At 39.7% G+C, this 17,944-nt stretch overlaps 1 protein-coding gene across 7 annotated transcripts in view; it reads right to left on the bottom strand.

Annotated features, from left to right (window-relative positions):
• DLG2 (discs large MAGUK scaffold protein 2) overlaps nucleotides 1–17,944 on the bottom strand; it is a 1,029,196-nt gene that overhangs the window by 40,393 nt on the left and 970,859 nt on the right. For all 7 annotated transcript variants that reach the window (XM_065678826.1, XM_065678819.1, XM_065678821.1 and 4 more), the window contains 2 exons: nucleotides 14,186–14,362; nucleotides 3,467–3,542 (listed from right to left, as the gene is read on the bottom strand). In XM_065678826.1, the coding sequence (XP_065534898.1) occupies nucleotides 3,467–3,542; nucleotides 14,186–14,362 (253 nt within the window). The remainder of the gene's footprint in view (nucleotides 1–3,466; nucleotides 3,543–14,185; nucleotides 14,363–17,944) is intronic.

Genomic DNA, 17,944 nt, shown 5'->3' on the forward strand with positions numbered 1-17,944 from the left:
ATCCAGTTAGCCCAGTGGCTTTTTCTGAAGCTATCCAATAGAAGATGTTTAAAATAAACAGTAGAAGAAATATGATCCTTCCCCTTTTATGACCTGTATGCTTTTTGAAATCAACAATTAGTATGTCCTGAGCTACATAACAAAAGTGTTAAAAGTCATTGGAGCCATTGCCTGAAGAGGTTGTAGTGAGGTGGGGGTTGGTCTCTTCTCCCAAATAACAAGGGATAGGATTAAGAGGAAATTGCCTCAAGTTGCTCCAGGGGAGGTTTAGACTGAATATTAGGAAAAATTTCTTCACTGAAAGGTTATCAAGCATTGGAACAGGCTGCCCAGGGAAGCAGCTGAGTCACTACCCCTGAAGGTATTGAAAAGACATGCAGATGAGGTGCTTGGGGACTTAGTTTAGTGGTGACTTGGCAGTCTTGGGTTAAAGGCTGGACTTGATCTTAAAGTTCTTTTCCTACCTAAATGATTCTCCGATTCTATAATTCCTCTTTAACTTATTTATTTTTGCATACAATATCCTGTAATAATGAGCATCAGAATTTAATTATGCACTGTAAAGAAAGGTACTACCCATTTCCTGGTTTAAACTTGAGACCAGAGCTGAAGTTCCCTAATTAGTGATTCAAATTCCCTGTATTTGTATCCATCCTGATTTCATACTCTTTAATTTCACAAGCCATGGATTGGAGGAGTTCAATGAAATGAATTAAAAGTGATACAAATATTCTAAATCCCATTTTTTAAAAACACAGAACTGATTTTCTAGATGAGGTAACACACAAGTTTGGCTTGAAAAAAAGGAACTTCTGGCCTTTGAAAAGATTATCCCTTAGCTATCCCTGCTAACAGGCTTGTCAACTGTATTGCTGAATGTTCGTAAGCACCTTTTTTAGTGATACACAGGAAGCTGATCAGCTACAAATGTCAAACCAGCTGTAATACTTTCTTTGTATGTTATCTCTGGATTTGGGATTCAAAATGAGCAATAAATTCATGAGACTTTTAAAAGCTATACAATAACCAGTTCATATTTTTATTTCATACTTAGATCAAAGAAATTTTGGCTCTACTGAAAGCCTTGCTGTGGGTTATTAGCTTTTAAACGTTGCTTCTATAGGGGAAGAAAGGAGTCAGGGCCAGCAAGGTGATGAAGGTAAAAGTGCAATAGGATAACCCTTTTAACTGTGAAAAAATACAAGGATTCTCTGTATTCAGTTAAATTTTGTTTAAAAAATGCTTCCATTCACATCTCCCAGCCAAATTTAGAAATACCCCATGAAAAGTATTCTCTCATTTAATCTTTATAGTAAATTAAGATAGTACCACTTGCCCACATGGGTATGTATGAGCACAAAGGTGCAACAGACACACATAAGCCCATTCCTATCTTAATTTTCTCTTGATTTCAAACCAGAAGATTTCTCCTGGGCCTACTGCAGCTCTGTTTACCTGGAATGAATTTCTCCCAGATAGAAAAAGCAAGCTGGACAGCTTACACCACTTCTGTTTGAACGCTGAAATTCTAAATGGAAATACTGATCCTTAAAATGCACATACATATATGTATATTTGAATATCCCATTTTATGTGTTAATGCTTAATTTAACAGTGAAGCCTTCTTCCCTTTATGCTCTTTCAAACACAAGCCTACATTATCTTTCCCCCCAAAGCCTTGAAATGATGGAATTTTTAGCCAATGCTAACAATAGAAAGTGTGCTCTGAAAAGGGTACAACAGTCTTGGTCTATAATTATGCAATTTCCTAAACACTGAAACAAACATTGATGTGAGTGGCTGGAAGATTAATTTATGCTGATGACAAAAATGGAAAAACAATTTGGGAAATCAAGTGGTAATTAAATTCTTGACAGACTCACTTGAATAAGGACCATTAGTTGTATGACTGAATTATTCCCCTGAGGCTTTGATTATATACAGGAAATAGACATTTAACAAGTGATTTCATTGGCAATATAAAGCCAATTATCTCCCCAAATAAATGGCAACATTAATTTACAGGGTTGCAGAGAGTGGTCATTTCAAACTAAAAAATGGATTTCTGGTTTCTGAAGAAATGCAATGAGATGAACAAGTCCCTTTCACAATGCATTTTGTTACACATTTTATACCAAATTATCTGTGTGTGCAAATAATGTGCAGAGGCTGAACTCTGATTCTGTATACCTTATAAATCTGGAAAACTGGCTTCAGTCAGTGCAATTATTCTATATTTACACTCAGGAACTGTTCTGTAGAGCAGTAACAGGAAAGTATTTGCAAGTCTGAAATGTTATTTTGCTGGCATGTATGTGCTGGGACCCACTGCGCTAGGAACTGCATGTTCATAGCTAGAGGAACTTCTTATGATGCTAATCTGTCTGAGTGCAAGGACAGAATAAACTCAAATAAAGCAAGTATTTTATTCCCATTACAAGGAAAAACTGAAGCAAAAAGAGATGAAGAATGAGACTTCCAAACTAGGCAGAGGATCACAGGAACAGCAAGTCTGGAAGGGACTTGCTGAACCACTTGGTTTTGTCCCTTGATAGCATCTTCAGGTAACTGTACCCTCTCATCACCCAGTTTTGGCCCTGCCCTGTGTTTTCTGCAGCCAAACAGGAATATTTGCTGATGGCTTTTGAAGCTCTGTCTCTTGGTTTGCTCACAGAATCCCTCAGCTGTATATCCTATGCATGCCAACTGGATCATTATCAAAAATAAATCCCTGCAGATGTAATGTCAAGTATTCACTACCGCTACAAATACAAGCTACACTTCAGCAGAAAAATACACTTCAACAGCCAGGACTATGGGCATTCTCATGCTATAACTCTTTGCCAGCCAGACGGCAATATACAGGATATTAGACATCAGGCTAGTGAGAACTCTTGGCTGTTGGCCACAATAAAGCGATGCTGCAGAGTGGCAACAGCAGGAATGCTCTTCGTTCCAGATATTGATGGTGGAAGGTTACTTGCATGTTTTTTGTGCCTGCTGTGAAACACACTTGTGTTCAATGTCTGTCACAACTGTCAAAACAGAACATCCAAAACCTAAACTTTGCTTCCAGGAATCTAACTTTCAACCTGAGTTTGAGACTTGACAGCTTTTGAAGCCAGGAAATTTACACTTCTTGTTCTATTTCGTTAAACAATTATCTACCTGCACCAGTTTTCAGTCTTCTCTATCCATCGTTTAACTAAAATCATAGCTGTCACAGAATGCTCTTTGTTTTCTTCATATCCTCTAATCAGAAGGCACTGTCAGTCAGTATTATTACAAAAAGGGCATTTAATTATTTCAAAGATTCTACCATACTATATTCCTGTCTAGATTTCACTATACCCCATGTCTTGTTTGCTACAATCTAAATATTCCTTATGTTGCTAAGTTTGCTGTACTCTGAAACATATCAAACAATTACAAAGTGCAATTTCAAAATGTTTCACTATTTACATACCCCTTTTGCATCAATTACACCAGGTTTTGCGTTGAATTTCACCGTCTTCAAACGTGCACGCTCCTTTCTTTCAACTCTGGAGAACAGAAAAAGACAGAAACATGTTGATGATGGCAGTGTTTTGTACAGCATATTTGACACCTGATCTCCCAAGACCATTGGTGGCTTATTATGCATAAAATTAGCATTTAAAGCAAGTTTTAAAGAGAGAGATGTCAGGTCACTTTCTCCACCCTCCATCATATTTGAGAAGTTGTGGCAGTCCAGTGAAGTTCCCACTGACTGGAAAAGGGGAAACATAACCCTCATTTTGAAAAAGGAAGACCTGGGGAACTACAGGCCAGTCTCATTTCAGTGCCTGGCAAGATCATGGAGCAGATCCTTCTGGAATCTATGCTAAGGCACATAGACAGTAGGAAGATGAGTGGTGATGGCCAGCATAGCTTCACAAAGTGCCAACTGTGCCTGACCAAATTGGTGGCCTCCTATTAAGGGGCGATGTCACTGGTGGATAAAAGAACAAATGACATCATCTACCTCGACTTGTGCATTTGACATTGTCCCGCATGAAATCCTTGTCTCTAAACTAGAGAGACATGGATTTGATGGATGGATCACCCAGTGGATAAGGAATTGGATGGATGGTTGCACTCAAAGAACTGCTGTCAACAGCTCAGTGTCCAAGTAGAGACCAGTTATGACCAGTGTTCCTCAGGGGTCAGTATTAAGACTGGAGCTGTTTAACGTCTTTGTTGGTTACTTGGACAGTGGGATTGAGTGCGCCCTCAGCAAGTTTGCCAGTGACACCAAGCTGTGTGGTTCGACGGATACACTGAAGAGAAGGGATGCCATCCAGAGGGACCTTAACAGGCTCGAGAGGTGGGCCAGGGCAAACCTCATGAAGTTCAACAAGGCCCAGTGGAAGGTGCTGCACCTGGGTCTGGGCAATCCAAACCATTCTATGATTTTATGATTCTGTGAAGCTATTCATGTCCTTACTCACGTTGACTAACACATCAGTACTGTAAAAGTGACATTTACTACCTTTGCAAAATCTTCTTCAGAATCTGTCACCTACTGGCTTGACAAAAAAACCTGATCCTCAACCTATAATTGAAACGATAACTCTGTTTGTCTAAGGCTAAGAATTGCTCTAGAAAATCCAAGTTGAATCCCACAAAACTAGCTTTTAAGACCTTGATATTATATTTTTATTAGCCAATAAATATTTAGGAAAAAAAAGAGGTTTATTATATCCTCCAAACTGGTCCATACATGACCCTTTTCCCAACTTTCACAGATTCACACAAATGACTTCCTACAGATATCTTGACTTCTAAGTCTGGATAGTAAGAATACATGATTTCTGATAATTAGTTTTTAAAATATAACCTCTAGTCTATCTAGTGATAATTAACACATTTCCTTCTATCTGAGCGTGCTTATATATTTTCTACTGAAACACAGTGAATGTTGGTTGCTATAGTTACAGTTTAAATTTAGAATAAATGCATTTCTCTGTAAGCATGGAATATTCACATGGAAACAGTTCAAATGCGGCTTTCCAATTAAATCTGTGTAATTAAAAACACATGAACAGTCTCAAACTTAAACCAGCAGATGAAGTCCCTTGGTAGCACCGATAAGAAATGAAGACTTCAGGCTGTGTAATTGCCTAAACAGGACTGATGCCTTCTGAGAAAATAATTAGCTCAAATGAACACAGTATTCTACTTATTAATCTGTATTAACATTTAAACTCATTCCAGTCCTGTCAAACTTCCTAAAACATCTGCTTTTAACTTCATTTCTTATTCACTGAGTAAAGAAATTTGGAAATTAACCCTGAAAAGTGGATCTTACTTATGAATTTTGTCATAATTGCATTAGCAGCCATGGAGGCATCGTGGCTTTCTACAAGCATAACAGACAGATGCAGAAACATTCTGCATTGCTTTGAGAAGTATATAAATAATGCCATTAAGTGCCATTAATCCTCCAGGCAAACATGCTTACAGTGTTGCCTGCTGAATATTCCAAATATTTGATATCTGGTACTGTATTAAGGATAACACAGTGTTGCTTCTATGACTATTTTCTGGACACCTTCCACAATGAACCTGTTCTCAGTTACTTGTAATTTAGCTGAACTGTAAACTTCCAAGCTGAAATTTCATATATCTCAGGTTGATTACAGTACTGTTACTGGCCAAAGTGTCAATGAAATGGGTTAGCTGTTGGAAAAAGATGGGAATAAAATAAATGGTTATGCTCAGTTTATAATATACTTTTAAAGTCCTTCAGCTCCGGTGCTCTACTGCTTTCATGTCTTGGGTCTTCGTCTTGAAACGCACCAGAGCATTCAAGACCAGCAAATGCGCTGGAGAAGTCTGTTAGAATTTAGCTTGGTTCTCCAAAGATTTCATGTTTGTTGAGGTGGTCAGGGTTCAGGACTGCAGTGAACTAAGACGTTCCCATAACATCTCATCTGAGCTACCACAACACTATTTCCATAGACAGAGCTAAAAATGTAACTAAAATGATGCAGGTAAAAAGCACTGAATACCAGTTCTTTTAGCATCATTGATCCAGTTCTTATAAAATATGCTTTTTTAAAGGTAAAATTATTCAAGCACTTTTAGAACTTTTTTTGAGTCTTTTGGTTTGTAATTGCTATATTTGAGGAAAAATAAATCGACTCCCTTTTTTCCCCATGAAAAGGGGAGTTTAGCACAAAGGAGTTTTTTGGCAGCCGCTGACATTGCAAATGCCTAAAGAGCATACAAGTGTAAATTCCTTGCATTGCTTTAGCTGACAGCAAACCTACCATCCCTTTGACAGCATTTTCATCAAACAGCTAAGGATATTGCTTTTAAGGGAAGAAATGATTTTTTCACTCAACACTGTTACACAAAGTAGGATTATGGGGACTGTGCAAAAAAAAAGTGAAGTGAGAGAGAGGTATTCATATATGCCACATTCAGGGAGGCCCAAATTAGCAACCCTGACTTGCCTGATTTATGCATTGCTCCCATGACCCTTTCTAATTATGTATCTGCTCTATAGAGCTATGTGTAAGGGATGAGGAAAATACAGACACGCTTTCAAAACTACTTCATAGCTCAAGTTCCATTTTCAAAGTGCCTGAGGGTCATTGAAACCCAATGAGATTTCAAGACATGTTCAAAGACACCTATACCCAGCATTCGAATGTGTCCTGGGAGCTGAAAAGCTCTGAGCCCCGTGTGGAGACAGCATCACCTTGCACAACTGATGGAGATCTCACCTCTAGCTTTCCACCTGCTCTCCAAATGTAGCTCTCTGTAGAAACACTGCTTTGTATAGAGAAATGGTCCAAAACCATCTGAGACCAGGGACAGCTGAATTATACCCTGTATACTTGTTCTTTCTTGAGGTAGTAGATACCTCATGTCCATTTTCTTCAAAAAATGGTCAAATTAATTCTCTTATTCCCACGTAAAGCTAAAGAAGTGGAGATGTACATTCAAAATACACATCAGCCTTCAGTTTTTCCTCACTAGCAAGTACAAGACTTCAGTTCTTCAGTATGCTGTTCTCTTCCTGCTCTTCTGAGGAACTTATTACTGGGGTGCAACACTCACTGCATTGCAATGTCTATCTGCTTTTGTGCTTCTGGGCACATGTATCTGCTGAAAATGGGCCTCTGGGATTCTTTAAAATGAGACTTCCATTTATTCATGTGCACTGCAAACAAGAAGAAATCAAGCAGAACTCAACCAGACATGAACTGTGATCCTCCATTCCTGGGGGTTAATGGGCCACTGGGAATTTTGTCAGTGCCTTTCTAAAAACAGTAATTAGTCTTCACAGAAGAGATGTAAAATATCAAGTGAGACATGCTTTAATCTCCAATAACAGTGTTCATCACTGATGTAGAATACAGATGCACAGTGCAAACTGGCACTGAGAATCAAATAAAATGGTTACGGTAGCCTGATTTGCACAGATTTGGCACTGAGGTGTTCTGCAGAATGAAAGTTAATTCCAAAGCCACCATAAGAACTGTAGTAAGGAGAGTTAACAATACAGTTAAATGTAAACTGGGTTCTCAAAAGACCTTGCTATATTTTACATCTTTGTTAATGTGTTTCTTTTTGTCTTGCTTTGCCATGTCCAGGTCATTCACACTCTCCTTGCATTGCCTGCCTGTCAAGCAGAAGATGAGTGAAAATACATATTACTACTTATAGTCCAAATATGTGGACTCACTCCATAGTTTTCATTACTTCCATCTTCTGCACTGCTTTAGTCTTGTTTATGTGAGGTCTCAACTAGCCAATAGATTCCTATTCTCCAAATTATTTTTAAGCATTCCTGCAACAGAACATGTATTTTTCAGTAGTAGAGAACATGTTCTTATTCAGGTCTTTACCTTCAGTGACTTGCTTATACAGAACAGCACAGTACCTGGTCAATATTTAATGAAAAGAGCAGACCTAAAGCCATTAGGAAATGAATTCTTATAAAATTGTAGAACAACCTTATTCTGTTTAAAAGCTAAGGGCTGTTTTGCTTCAGCATAAAAGTTACCCATCATTGCAAAGGAACAGGAAGAGGTTTATACTTACAAATACGTATCAATTTTATTCCATTTTGTTTTTTCCAATTAGATTAGTAAGCATAGTCATGTAACTTAATTTAGACAAAGCTTACATGATTAGACCATGTTAAAAAGTTTCATCTTCTAAGGATTAAATTCTTAAGGAATGTTTAGAAACATCATAGTAATTTACAGGAAACCCTTAAAAATCATAGGATAGAATCCCAGACTGGTTTGGGTTGGAAGGGGCCTTAAAGCCCATCCAGTTCCAACCCCTTGCAATGAACAGGGACACCTTCCACTGGAGTAGCTTGCTCCAAGCCCCTGTGTCCAACCTGGCCTTGAACACTGCCAGGGATGGGGCAGCCACAGCTTCTCTGGGCACCCTGTGCCAGCGCCTCAGCACCCTCACAGGGAAGAGCTTCTGCCTAAGAGCTCATCTCAGTCTCCCCTCGGGCAGGTTCAAGCCATTCCCCTTGGCCTGTCCCTACAGGCCCTTGTCCAAAGCCCCTCTCCAGGTTTCCTGCAGCCCCTTTAGGCACTGGAGCTGCTCTAAGGCCTCCCCTTCAGGAGCTTTCTCTTCTCCAGGCTGCCCCAGCCCAGCTCCCTCAGCCTGGCTGTAGAGCAGAGCTGCTCCAGCCCTCGCAGCATCTCCATGTCCTCCTCTGGACTCTCACCCACAGGTCCACATCCTTCTTATGTTGGGGGCCCCAGAGCTTGATGCAGGACTGCAGGTGGAGTCTTATGAGAACACAGAAGAAGGGAAGAATCATCTCCTTAGACCTGCTGGTCATGCTCCTTTAGGTGAAGCCCAGCTTATTGCTGTCTTTCCATGAGTGCTCTTTGCTGGGTTATGTTGAGCTTCTCATTGACCAACACCCTCAAGTCCTTCTCCTCAGGGCTGCTCTCAAACCAGTTTCTGCTCAGCCTGTGTTTGTGCATGGGATTGTCCTGACTCAGGTGCAGGACCTTGCACTTGGCCTTATTGAACTTCATGAAGTTCACACAGGCCCACCTTACAAGAGTGTCAAGGTCCCTGTGGATGGCATCCCTTCCCTCCAGCGTGTTGACTGCACCACGCAGCTTGGGGTTGTCAATAAAACTCACTTGAGTGGATAAACACGCCTTTCTGCCAAGCTGAGCAGAGTAACAAATTTAAGTTGGCTTTTTGCCTACAGGGACTTCTGTGCTGGGAAAAACCTCTTGTTCCTTGTCCTTACATGCTTGTGAAACTTGTTTTACTTTCCCCCGCATTGTGCTCTGAAAGGAGAGTGTGATTACATGTATTTGTGGGGAGAATGTTGTCTGTTTGATATCACACATATCAGGTTGGTACCATCATACACCTTCAGCTGATAATAATAGCTGTCAGAGGCACAGGAAATTTTGTAGTCCAAAGTACTTAAACCACCTGAAAAGGGATTTCTTGGAATCAAGTTCACGTCCATGAGCAGTTTTGTGTCTGTGTATCTCAAAGACAACGGAAAGATTAGTGTACTTGAGTGTTTTAGGACCAAATCCATGTTTGCCACAGTTGGGAAGCAGCAAAAATAGCACCATTCTAGGGCAATCTGTGTGAAATTGCAGACTAAATTAGTTCTAGACCCACAGACCCAAGTCAAGCAGATAAACATATCATAGAAAATACAGAAGCTTGACATTAATGCTGTTGTATGGGGCTTGTAACGTAAGAGCTTTTCTGTGTGCAGCCTCCTCAAAGAGAAAGTAGAAAGAACTGGAGGTGTAAAATCAGTGTTGAAACAGATTAAAATCTCCTTGCTACTGGGTTTGAGCATCTGGTTAGGAATTTAATACACTCTAACTTATGCACATTGGTTTCATGCTTTCTGTTTTTCCCTTTAACTAATGTGAGTGCTTCCATGGGGAGGGAATCATACGCAGGCTGCTCAGCTGGCTGCTACCCTTTCTGGGAAGCTGAAATGAATTTGCTTATCCAGACAACAGGAAGGACAATGAGGCAAACAAAAGATCTTTTGGTCAAAATCCCAGCATGTGTAGATGTTCCAATCTAAATCTATACATCTAAATGAAGAAATATCTAGTGTAAATCTAATTCTGCTAGCTGTTCTAGTATAAGATAGTAAATCTGATGATCGAAGAGCAATTCACATGTGTAATCATAGTACACAGATAATACCACTGGATGCATGACACACTGGTGCAGGATTGGTAGCTATGTCCCCTCACTTTGGAGACCCTGCCAGCATAATAACTGTGGCCCATTCTCACCTTAGACATAGCTTGGATAAATCTTTTTTGGTGGATATGGAGCCAACAGAAATTTGGCCTGCAGTATTCATTCATTAATATTATATAATCACAGAATCACAGAATCCCAAGGGTTGGAAGGGACCTAAAAAGATAATCTAGTCCAACCCCCCTGCAAGAGCAGGGTAACCTACAGTACATCACACAGGAACTTGTCCAGGCGGGCCTTGAATATCTCCAGTGTAGGAGACTCCACAACCCAATATATAACAACTATTTGGTGACTGTTGAACCGCCATTGAAGTGGTTTGCAGCCTCTTATTGCCAAAATCCTACTGTTCCCAACTTCAATATTATACAATATCACATCGCCTTTATAGCATTATATTTGGTTACTATGCAACTGGCTATTCAGTCCCATAGCTGAGAACTGTAATCAGACGATAAGTACATATTGACAAATGAATAAAACTTTCTTTTCAGATGTAGAAAGGGCTGAAATGGTATTTTAGCATTTTGGGATAATGAGCATTTAGGTTTCATTAATCCCCATTTTGTTCATTGGCTCACCAGTTCATGAGATTTGGTGCTTGCACAGATTAGTGAAGAAACACAGGACCACCCTCATTTCTTTATGCTGCCTCTTTTAGTAACCCTCCTCTACCTCCAGTGCTACCCTCCAAAACTCCCTCTTAAAGCCTGACTTGACAATTTAACCATTAAGAAGGCATATGCTAGCAGCAGCACTGAAATCTAATGATAAGTACTGTTAAAGCTCTATTGAATCACTAAGAGGTAAAGGCTGGTAATAATGAGTGGCAGCTCCCTTTATAAACTGATTTCTTCTGGTATATCACATATATGATTGAAAAATAGCATGGAGTCTTGACTTATAATTAAAAATTTCTCTTAGCAGTTCATGCTAAAATGTCACTGTGTGAAGGGCTCTCCTGTAAATAGATGTAATAAACCATGCAAAACCAGATACTTGGAAAACAAATACAATTACACAGCACATTGAAGAAGTAGTATAATGTACTTGTAATGGCTTTGTGTGTATATATACATATAGTTGTATAAATATATATAAACACACATCAAAATAAAATTGAAGCATTCACTGTTTTTAAGAGCTATTCCCTAATGATTTCAGTTATGGGAAAAAATGCAGTAAATGTATATTGGTTGTTGCTGGACAGGAGATAAGGTAGTAAAGCAGATAGCTGAAAGACTTACTCTAGCATTAATAATCCCTGGATATGTATAGCCTCTCCCTGACCCAAAGTGCAAAAATGTTAGAGTCCCACAGGATAGTATTCCTGCATATATACCTAGGCAGAAGAAGGAGTCCAAGCACAGCACTAAACCCAAACCCCACTAAACCATACCCCCAACATCACTGCCACCCTCCCCAAACCTTAAAGAAAAGGAACAAAAACGAATGGGGGATTGAAAAGTACAAGACAACTATAAAATCTCTTCAACCTACAATATCATAGGAAGTTGGGCTTGCAGGACAAATCACAGCCCAACAAACAGCCACAGGTGGTCTTTTCCTCCTGCTATATCATAAGGCATATTTTACCACTAGATATTACAAACATTGTATTACATATAATGCAATGTCTACAGAAAGAGTGCCATGTAAACTATGAGAGGATATAGCATCCTGGAGAAAACAGTTTAAATGAAGATCTCCATGCCATAGTTGCCTGCGTTTGGTCAAATGAATCACAGGGCTACTCTGTTTTAGATCAAGCCTGTCATAGTCAATAACTCACACCTGCAGAGGAAATTACTCTGAATTAGAACATTCCGGCAGTATGATGAGCTTTATTGTCTGTAGCTCAGCCCTGTACGCATTGATTGCTCATCCTCCCCTTGGGCAGTGTAAATGACCACAGAAGGTGCTGGCAAGAGCACATCAGTCTCACTGGCTCTGAGGGATCATCCAGAATCCACAGAAAGGAAATAACACTCACTCTTCAGTGCATTGGGAAAAACAACCTTCTACAACCGAAGCCTCTTATGAAATAACAGCAACCTCCTCACTGCCCCCCAGCTCAGGTGGATCACGTCATTACATTAATGCAGACAGAAAATCAGATGGCATGGATTATTCCAGACCTCTCAGATTCACTAGTGAAGAATCAGGATGACAAAGCGCAGCGGATGGTAACTATACCTGCATCTTTTCAAATTCAGGACTCTTATTTTTAGATGCTAGCCAACCTATTCTCATCTTGCCTCTTCTCCCTTTTCCCCTTTCCCTCTTTTCTTTCCCTAAGCGATATTTTTTTCCTAGGCTGTACTGCATGTCTGACCTTGACTAGAGAGGCTCTATCTTTTGTCCTTGAACACATCACTGTGCAGGTAACTCAAGAAGCTTTAGGCACTTACATCTTCTCTCCCTTACAGAAGATACAACTCTACATATTAATCAGTTGCTTTGCTTTGCCCTTTTCTCCCTATAGTTGTTTCATTATGTATGACATCTTTTTGTATCTTTCAGAGTATGCACTACACTGCGTGAGCTTTGTGCACATACTTCCCTTGGTAGTAACTCAACAGACTTCCTTCTTTTCCCATGTGTGATCCAATCATGTCATTACAACAGTATTTATTGTAGCAATTAATAGCAGGCAAGTATTCATTTTTCAGTATCTAGAGAATAAATCTGCTTAATGGGCACATTTTTCCCCATCTTAAAAGTTATAATGTAGTTTTTATTTCTCTCTATTATAAAACTCCAAAGTTGCTTTTTGTTGAAAATCCTGGTATGGTTGCTGTTCAAACCTGGTCACGATTAGATGGTCTTTCAGTTTACTTTTACATGATGTAAGACAAGGAGTACCATAACCTCTATAAGCACCTGAGCCAACTTTCTTGAGCTGCAGGTGCTCTGTAGGGTATTAAACATACCATTTCCTCACTATAAAAAATGGGCACCGTCATTTTTATCTTAATGCTAACGCTGAGATAGCTGGCAATAGAAAGTTTACATGCAGTATGGGAGTGCTGCTGCAAAAGAGAAATGTAATGTGGTTTGACAGATTTCATTTTCTTCCTACCATTTCAGTTCTTGACGTTTCTATAGCCACCATCCACAGGGGCAGAAAGTAATACTGATTTGTGTGGTAGTTCTGATACTATCTGAGACTTGTGGCCAATTTTACAAAAGCATCCAGACAGAGTAAACAATACAAACAATGAGAGAGATTCAGATGTCTGTTCTCTCTCTGTTAGCCAGCATCAATCTGTCACAGCTAAACAAAGATTCAGATTTAGCTTGCAGAATGGATGAAAGTTCCTTCATTGACACTAGATGAAAAATTTACTGTGATATTGATGATCCATCAGTTTCCAGGCAGGCAGAGATTAAATTAACAGATTTTGAAGCCAAAGAGAACCACTATATAATTTAGTGTCATATTTTTTACATCACACAGGCTGTGAAGAAAGACATACACTCATGATTTGAAAATATCAAGACATTCATTACGTCCCTCAGCAGTTTGATGCAATGGTTAATCACCCTGACATTAAAACTCTACTTCAAATTCAGAGCTCATCTCCAGACTTGGGTTCTGGTTATTCCTTTTTCTGCCAAAGCTCTTTAGTAGATGGCGTGCTCTCTCACCTTCCTCGCCTTTTCTTTGTGAAGTTACTGATCCTCTATAACTGAGTCACCTTATGGGTTTATTTTCTATAACTGAGTCACCTTTTGGGTTTATTTTGAGCAAAGTTAAACAGTCTGAGCTCTTTAAATTTCACAGTAAAAATCATCTCTTCCAACTTTTGTAATAAACTCTGGGAATTTCCTCTACTTTCCCCATTTTTTCTGTAGGTCTTTGGAAAAAAATGGGATATCATCGTGGCCAAGGAGGTAGGAAGGAGGCAGCACTCACCTCCTCTTGCTGGGTATAACTCCCATCTCCTCGCTGTCTCCCTCCAGAGTGACCCTCCTCGCCTGCCACCATTCATCGTCCGAGGCGTTGATGACATGAAGGATGTCTCCATACTTAAAGCTGAGTCCTTGGCTTGGGAGGCCACTGTCTTTGCTCTTGTCATAGTCAAACATGGCTCTGTGAAAGGAAACAAAGATATGAAGACAGGTTATTATATCAGCCTTCGGAACTTTTACTTCTGAACAATTTGTCATATTTTCTGTTACAGCTAACCCTTGCTCCTTTCCAAAGGGAAAGACCTTGCTTGGAGGAAAATCTCCCACTGTGAAGATAATCTTCACGGAATACCTTTTGTTTTTAAGAGAAGCTGAATCATAAAATATGTTATTTATTGTTTCACTTCATGAAGAACAATTGTGATATCAGAGGATCTAGTAAATAAACCAGGAATTTAGAAGTCCCTCTTGTCACCTTGCCAACAACAGTTTGTGGCTGTTCAATGTGTCCTTTTCTCAAAAGCTTGTGCTCAGACAGAAGGATGCTTTAGAAGGATTAAACACAAGGGACCAAAACCATGCTCAGGGTAATGCATTTCTTCAGGTCAATGGATATACCTATATGAGCACCTAGTTCAGACCAGAAGTGAGCTTTCAAAGGAAATCTCTTGATTATTCCTAATCCAGTGCTTTGGTTCATGTCCTGGAGCTATATTAGGGTGCACACATTGGATTCCTGAAATCTGAAACTAAACTGAAAGATACCCTGACCAGAGCAGTGCTAGTCTGACACGGACCCCTCCAAACAAACTTGGGGTGCACACAGCACCGTTCTGTCACTGTGCCTCTGTACTGCAGCACCTACTCAAGCAGCCTGAGCTCTTTTCTTTGATACTGAGGATGTTTTCCACCGGTTTGAAGTGGACTTCTACCTTTGGTCTGCCTATACAAAAAAAAAAAAAATCCCATATTTAGTGCATGTATATTAATATAGAATGCATATATACATTTAGGGACTCCATAAGCACAAATTGAGGGTTAGCTTTAAGTTACCTGGCTATCAGACTGTGGCTAGGCATATTTTAGCATGATCTTACTGCCTAAGTATTCAACCCAGGCCCTGGGAAGGATCCTCAGCTTGTCCTGAGCTCTGTATTACCAAGTACAGTGATACTAATTCTCAGCCTTGTCCAGTCCTATGCATGGCACCTACACAAGCAGTCTTCAGGGTAGACATATTCCAGTTTCTCAAGGGAAGCCCCTGCACATGAATCCCAACAGGGCTGTACATCAAGTACAGGTTGCTCATTGGAGCTACCTAGCTAAAAATCCAGATCTTGGTTTCTTATGGGAAAAAATACTTTTCCCAAGTAAAATATTGTTTAAAGAAGATGCCTGTCAAGAACTGATGTTTATTTCCTATAGGAAAAATAATATGATTATAAACCTGACTACAGAACTGTTAGATCAGTAAGGTCCGAAGGGGTGTGTAATAATTCCTGCTCTTTTATTGTCAGAAATAAATTCATGGCAATCTTTTCACCGGTAAACACTTCTGTGAGAAGGATTTGATATAATTAATTGTTGTGCATCTTAGTGCAATTGTAGACACTGATTATGGCAGCTTCATGGGTATATTTAAAACACTCAAGGTTACCGCTTATAATGAAAAATTACCAGAGTTGTAACTGCACAACCAAAACAATTTCAAAGCTCTTGGAAGCACTCAGTCTGCGTGAAAGGTTTGGTTTAGGAGGAGGAAGAATGCTATTTGGAATATGTCTTCTCTCAAAGAGTTTACAGTCATGTACTAATGCTTTCAGAAAAGCCAAGATAATTCCCCTCTCTGAGGATGAAGACTGCTGAATTTTGCATAATCCATGGGATCAGATATGCTTGTGCCTTTCTTGGTAAATGTTCTTGGACTGCATGTAACCTTTGAAGAAATTAAAGATTTAGCAATGGAAATCCTTTAAAGACTTGGTTATATCTTAGTAAGTTACATTCATTAAGGATTCTTATCAGTCGCGTTTCATCTGTTGCCTTCTCAAATAAGGCATTCTGTGAGGACATATGGTGAAGCAGCATACCAATCCAGAAGCAGCTGCGTGTCATCAGTTACCTCTTCTTCACCAATTAATGACACTTGATCTCTGGAGAAATGGCAATGCGCACACAAACAGGCATTCAACATACCATCCTGCTGGTATTGTTGTTATCTGCATGCGATGTTCTTAGTTTTACCACTCTATGGACAACCATTGTCTTAAAACTTCACTGAATAATGAAAAACACTGAATTGCGTTCCTTGCTGTGGAAGCCTATCATCTCAAACCTCTAACCACACAGTAGGCAGCCATGCAGACTACTGGGCAGGTATAATCCAATCCTGAGTCCATACGTAATTAAATTACTTCAAACAAATGACAATATCTTCTGTTGCAGAGAATATGCAAGGCAGCCATATCCCATATGTAAAACAGAGGCCAAACTGGAAATGCTCCGTATTTGACAAATTTTAAGATGAATGAAGTATTTCAAAAGCTAAGTAGTAGAAAGAAAGGGCAGTGTTCTTTGTCCCTGAATGGACATTTGCACCTCAGAGCCCATGTATTAACTTAAAATCACTGACTGCTATCATGTTAGCTGATGTTAACGATGAATGCAGATGGCACTGACTTATTTTGGTTGGAGCAGTCATGTGCAATGCTAATTAAAATGAGATTATAGATCTCAGACAGGAGAAATCTTGAGCACAATTTTCATTGAGCGAAAGATTTTGTGGCTGCAAGCTCTACAGATGTTGATTACTCCATTAGTAAATGAAAATTACATGCAAGCTGACTTCAGTGCTCTTTCCTAAACATTTCAAATTGAGAGCCAGGTTTAAGTTGATAACATAGCATTATTTAAGCTTACAACTTTGATAACATTTCTGTCTCTGTAAAGCATACCTTTGCAAGCTGGCAGTTGGCCCAGCTATAAAACAAATGCAGACCTTAACTCTAGGCACCATTGAATGCACGTTGAAGTGTTAACTTTGACTATGACTACCTTGGGCAATAGAGAGACCTAGGCAAGCTCATCCTCACCTCCTCCTTTCAGTGCTCAGGCTGTAAGTATAAATTTGGTATCTACATGTCCAATTGCCAGCTCTATTTAAGAGGCAGACATGTCATTTCTAATTTTCTACCTGATGAACAGCACGCAGTTCTGTTTGCGCTCAGTCTTGCAGATGTATATAAAAATAACACATCTGCATCTGCTGAGTGTCAGCTGAAGTGATAGAAAATGAATGTATCCAAACCTCTCATTTGGCAAAGGAACTGGGAAGGGCAAACAGAAAAAGATGTACATTTTGCTTTGTGCTTTCCTGGTTTTGGACAATGACAGCTCAGTTTTACAGGAGACCATGCTATATTCCTAAAGCAGGGAAACTTTCATAAGAGTCAAATTCAGCTCTCAGCAGTCTGTTTGGTCTATGCTAGCTTCTTTAAGCAGGTAACATCCTCAGCTATGTTAGATACCTTAGGTTCTGCCATGTCATGGGGAACACCAGAGAAAAGGCTAAAATGTAGTAGCATCTTTGCAGAATGTGTTGAGGAGACAGTATAAGAAGCCCAGTCCAGCAAAAGGCCCATCCTCAGACAGAGCACCCATCACCCCTCTCTGAGATATGAGCACCGTATTTTCCTTTCAGTTGAAGAAATACCAGCACGATCAGGACCTGACTGCTGTAACTCTCCAGACAAGTGCTCTTCCC

Source organism: Lathamus discolor, chromosome 4 (genome assembly GCF_037157495.1).
Source record: "Lathamus discolor isolate bLatDis1 chromosome 4, bLatDis1.hap1, whole genome shotgun sequence".
In the NCBI taxonomy this organism is placed as follows: Eukaryota; Metazoa; Chordata; class Aves; order Psittaciformes; family Psittacidae; genus Lathamus; species Lathamus discolor.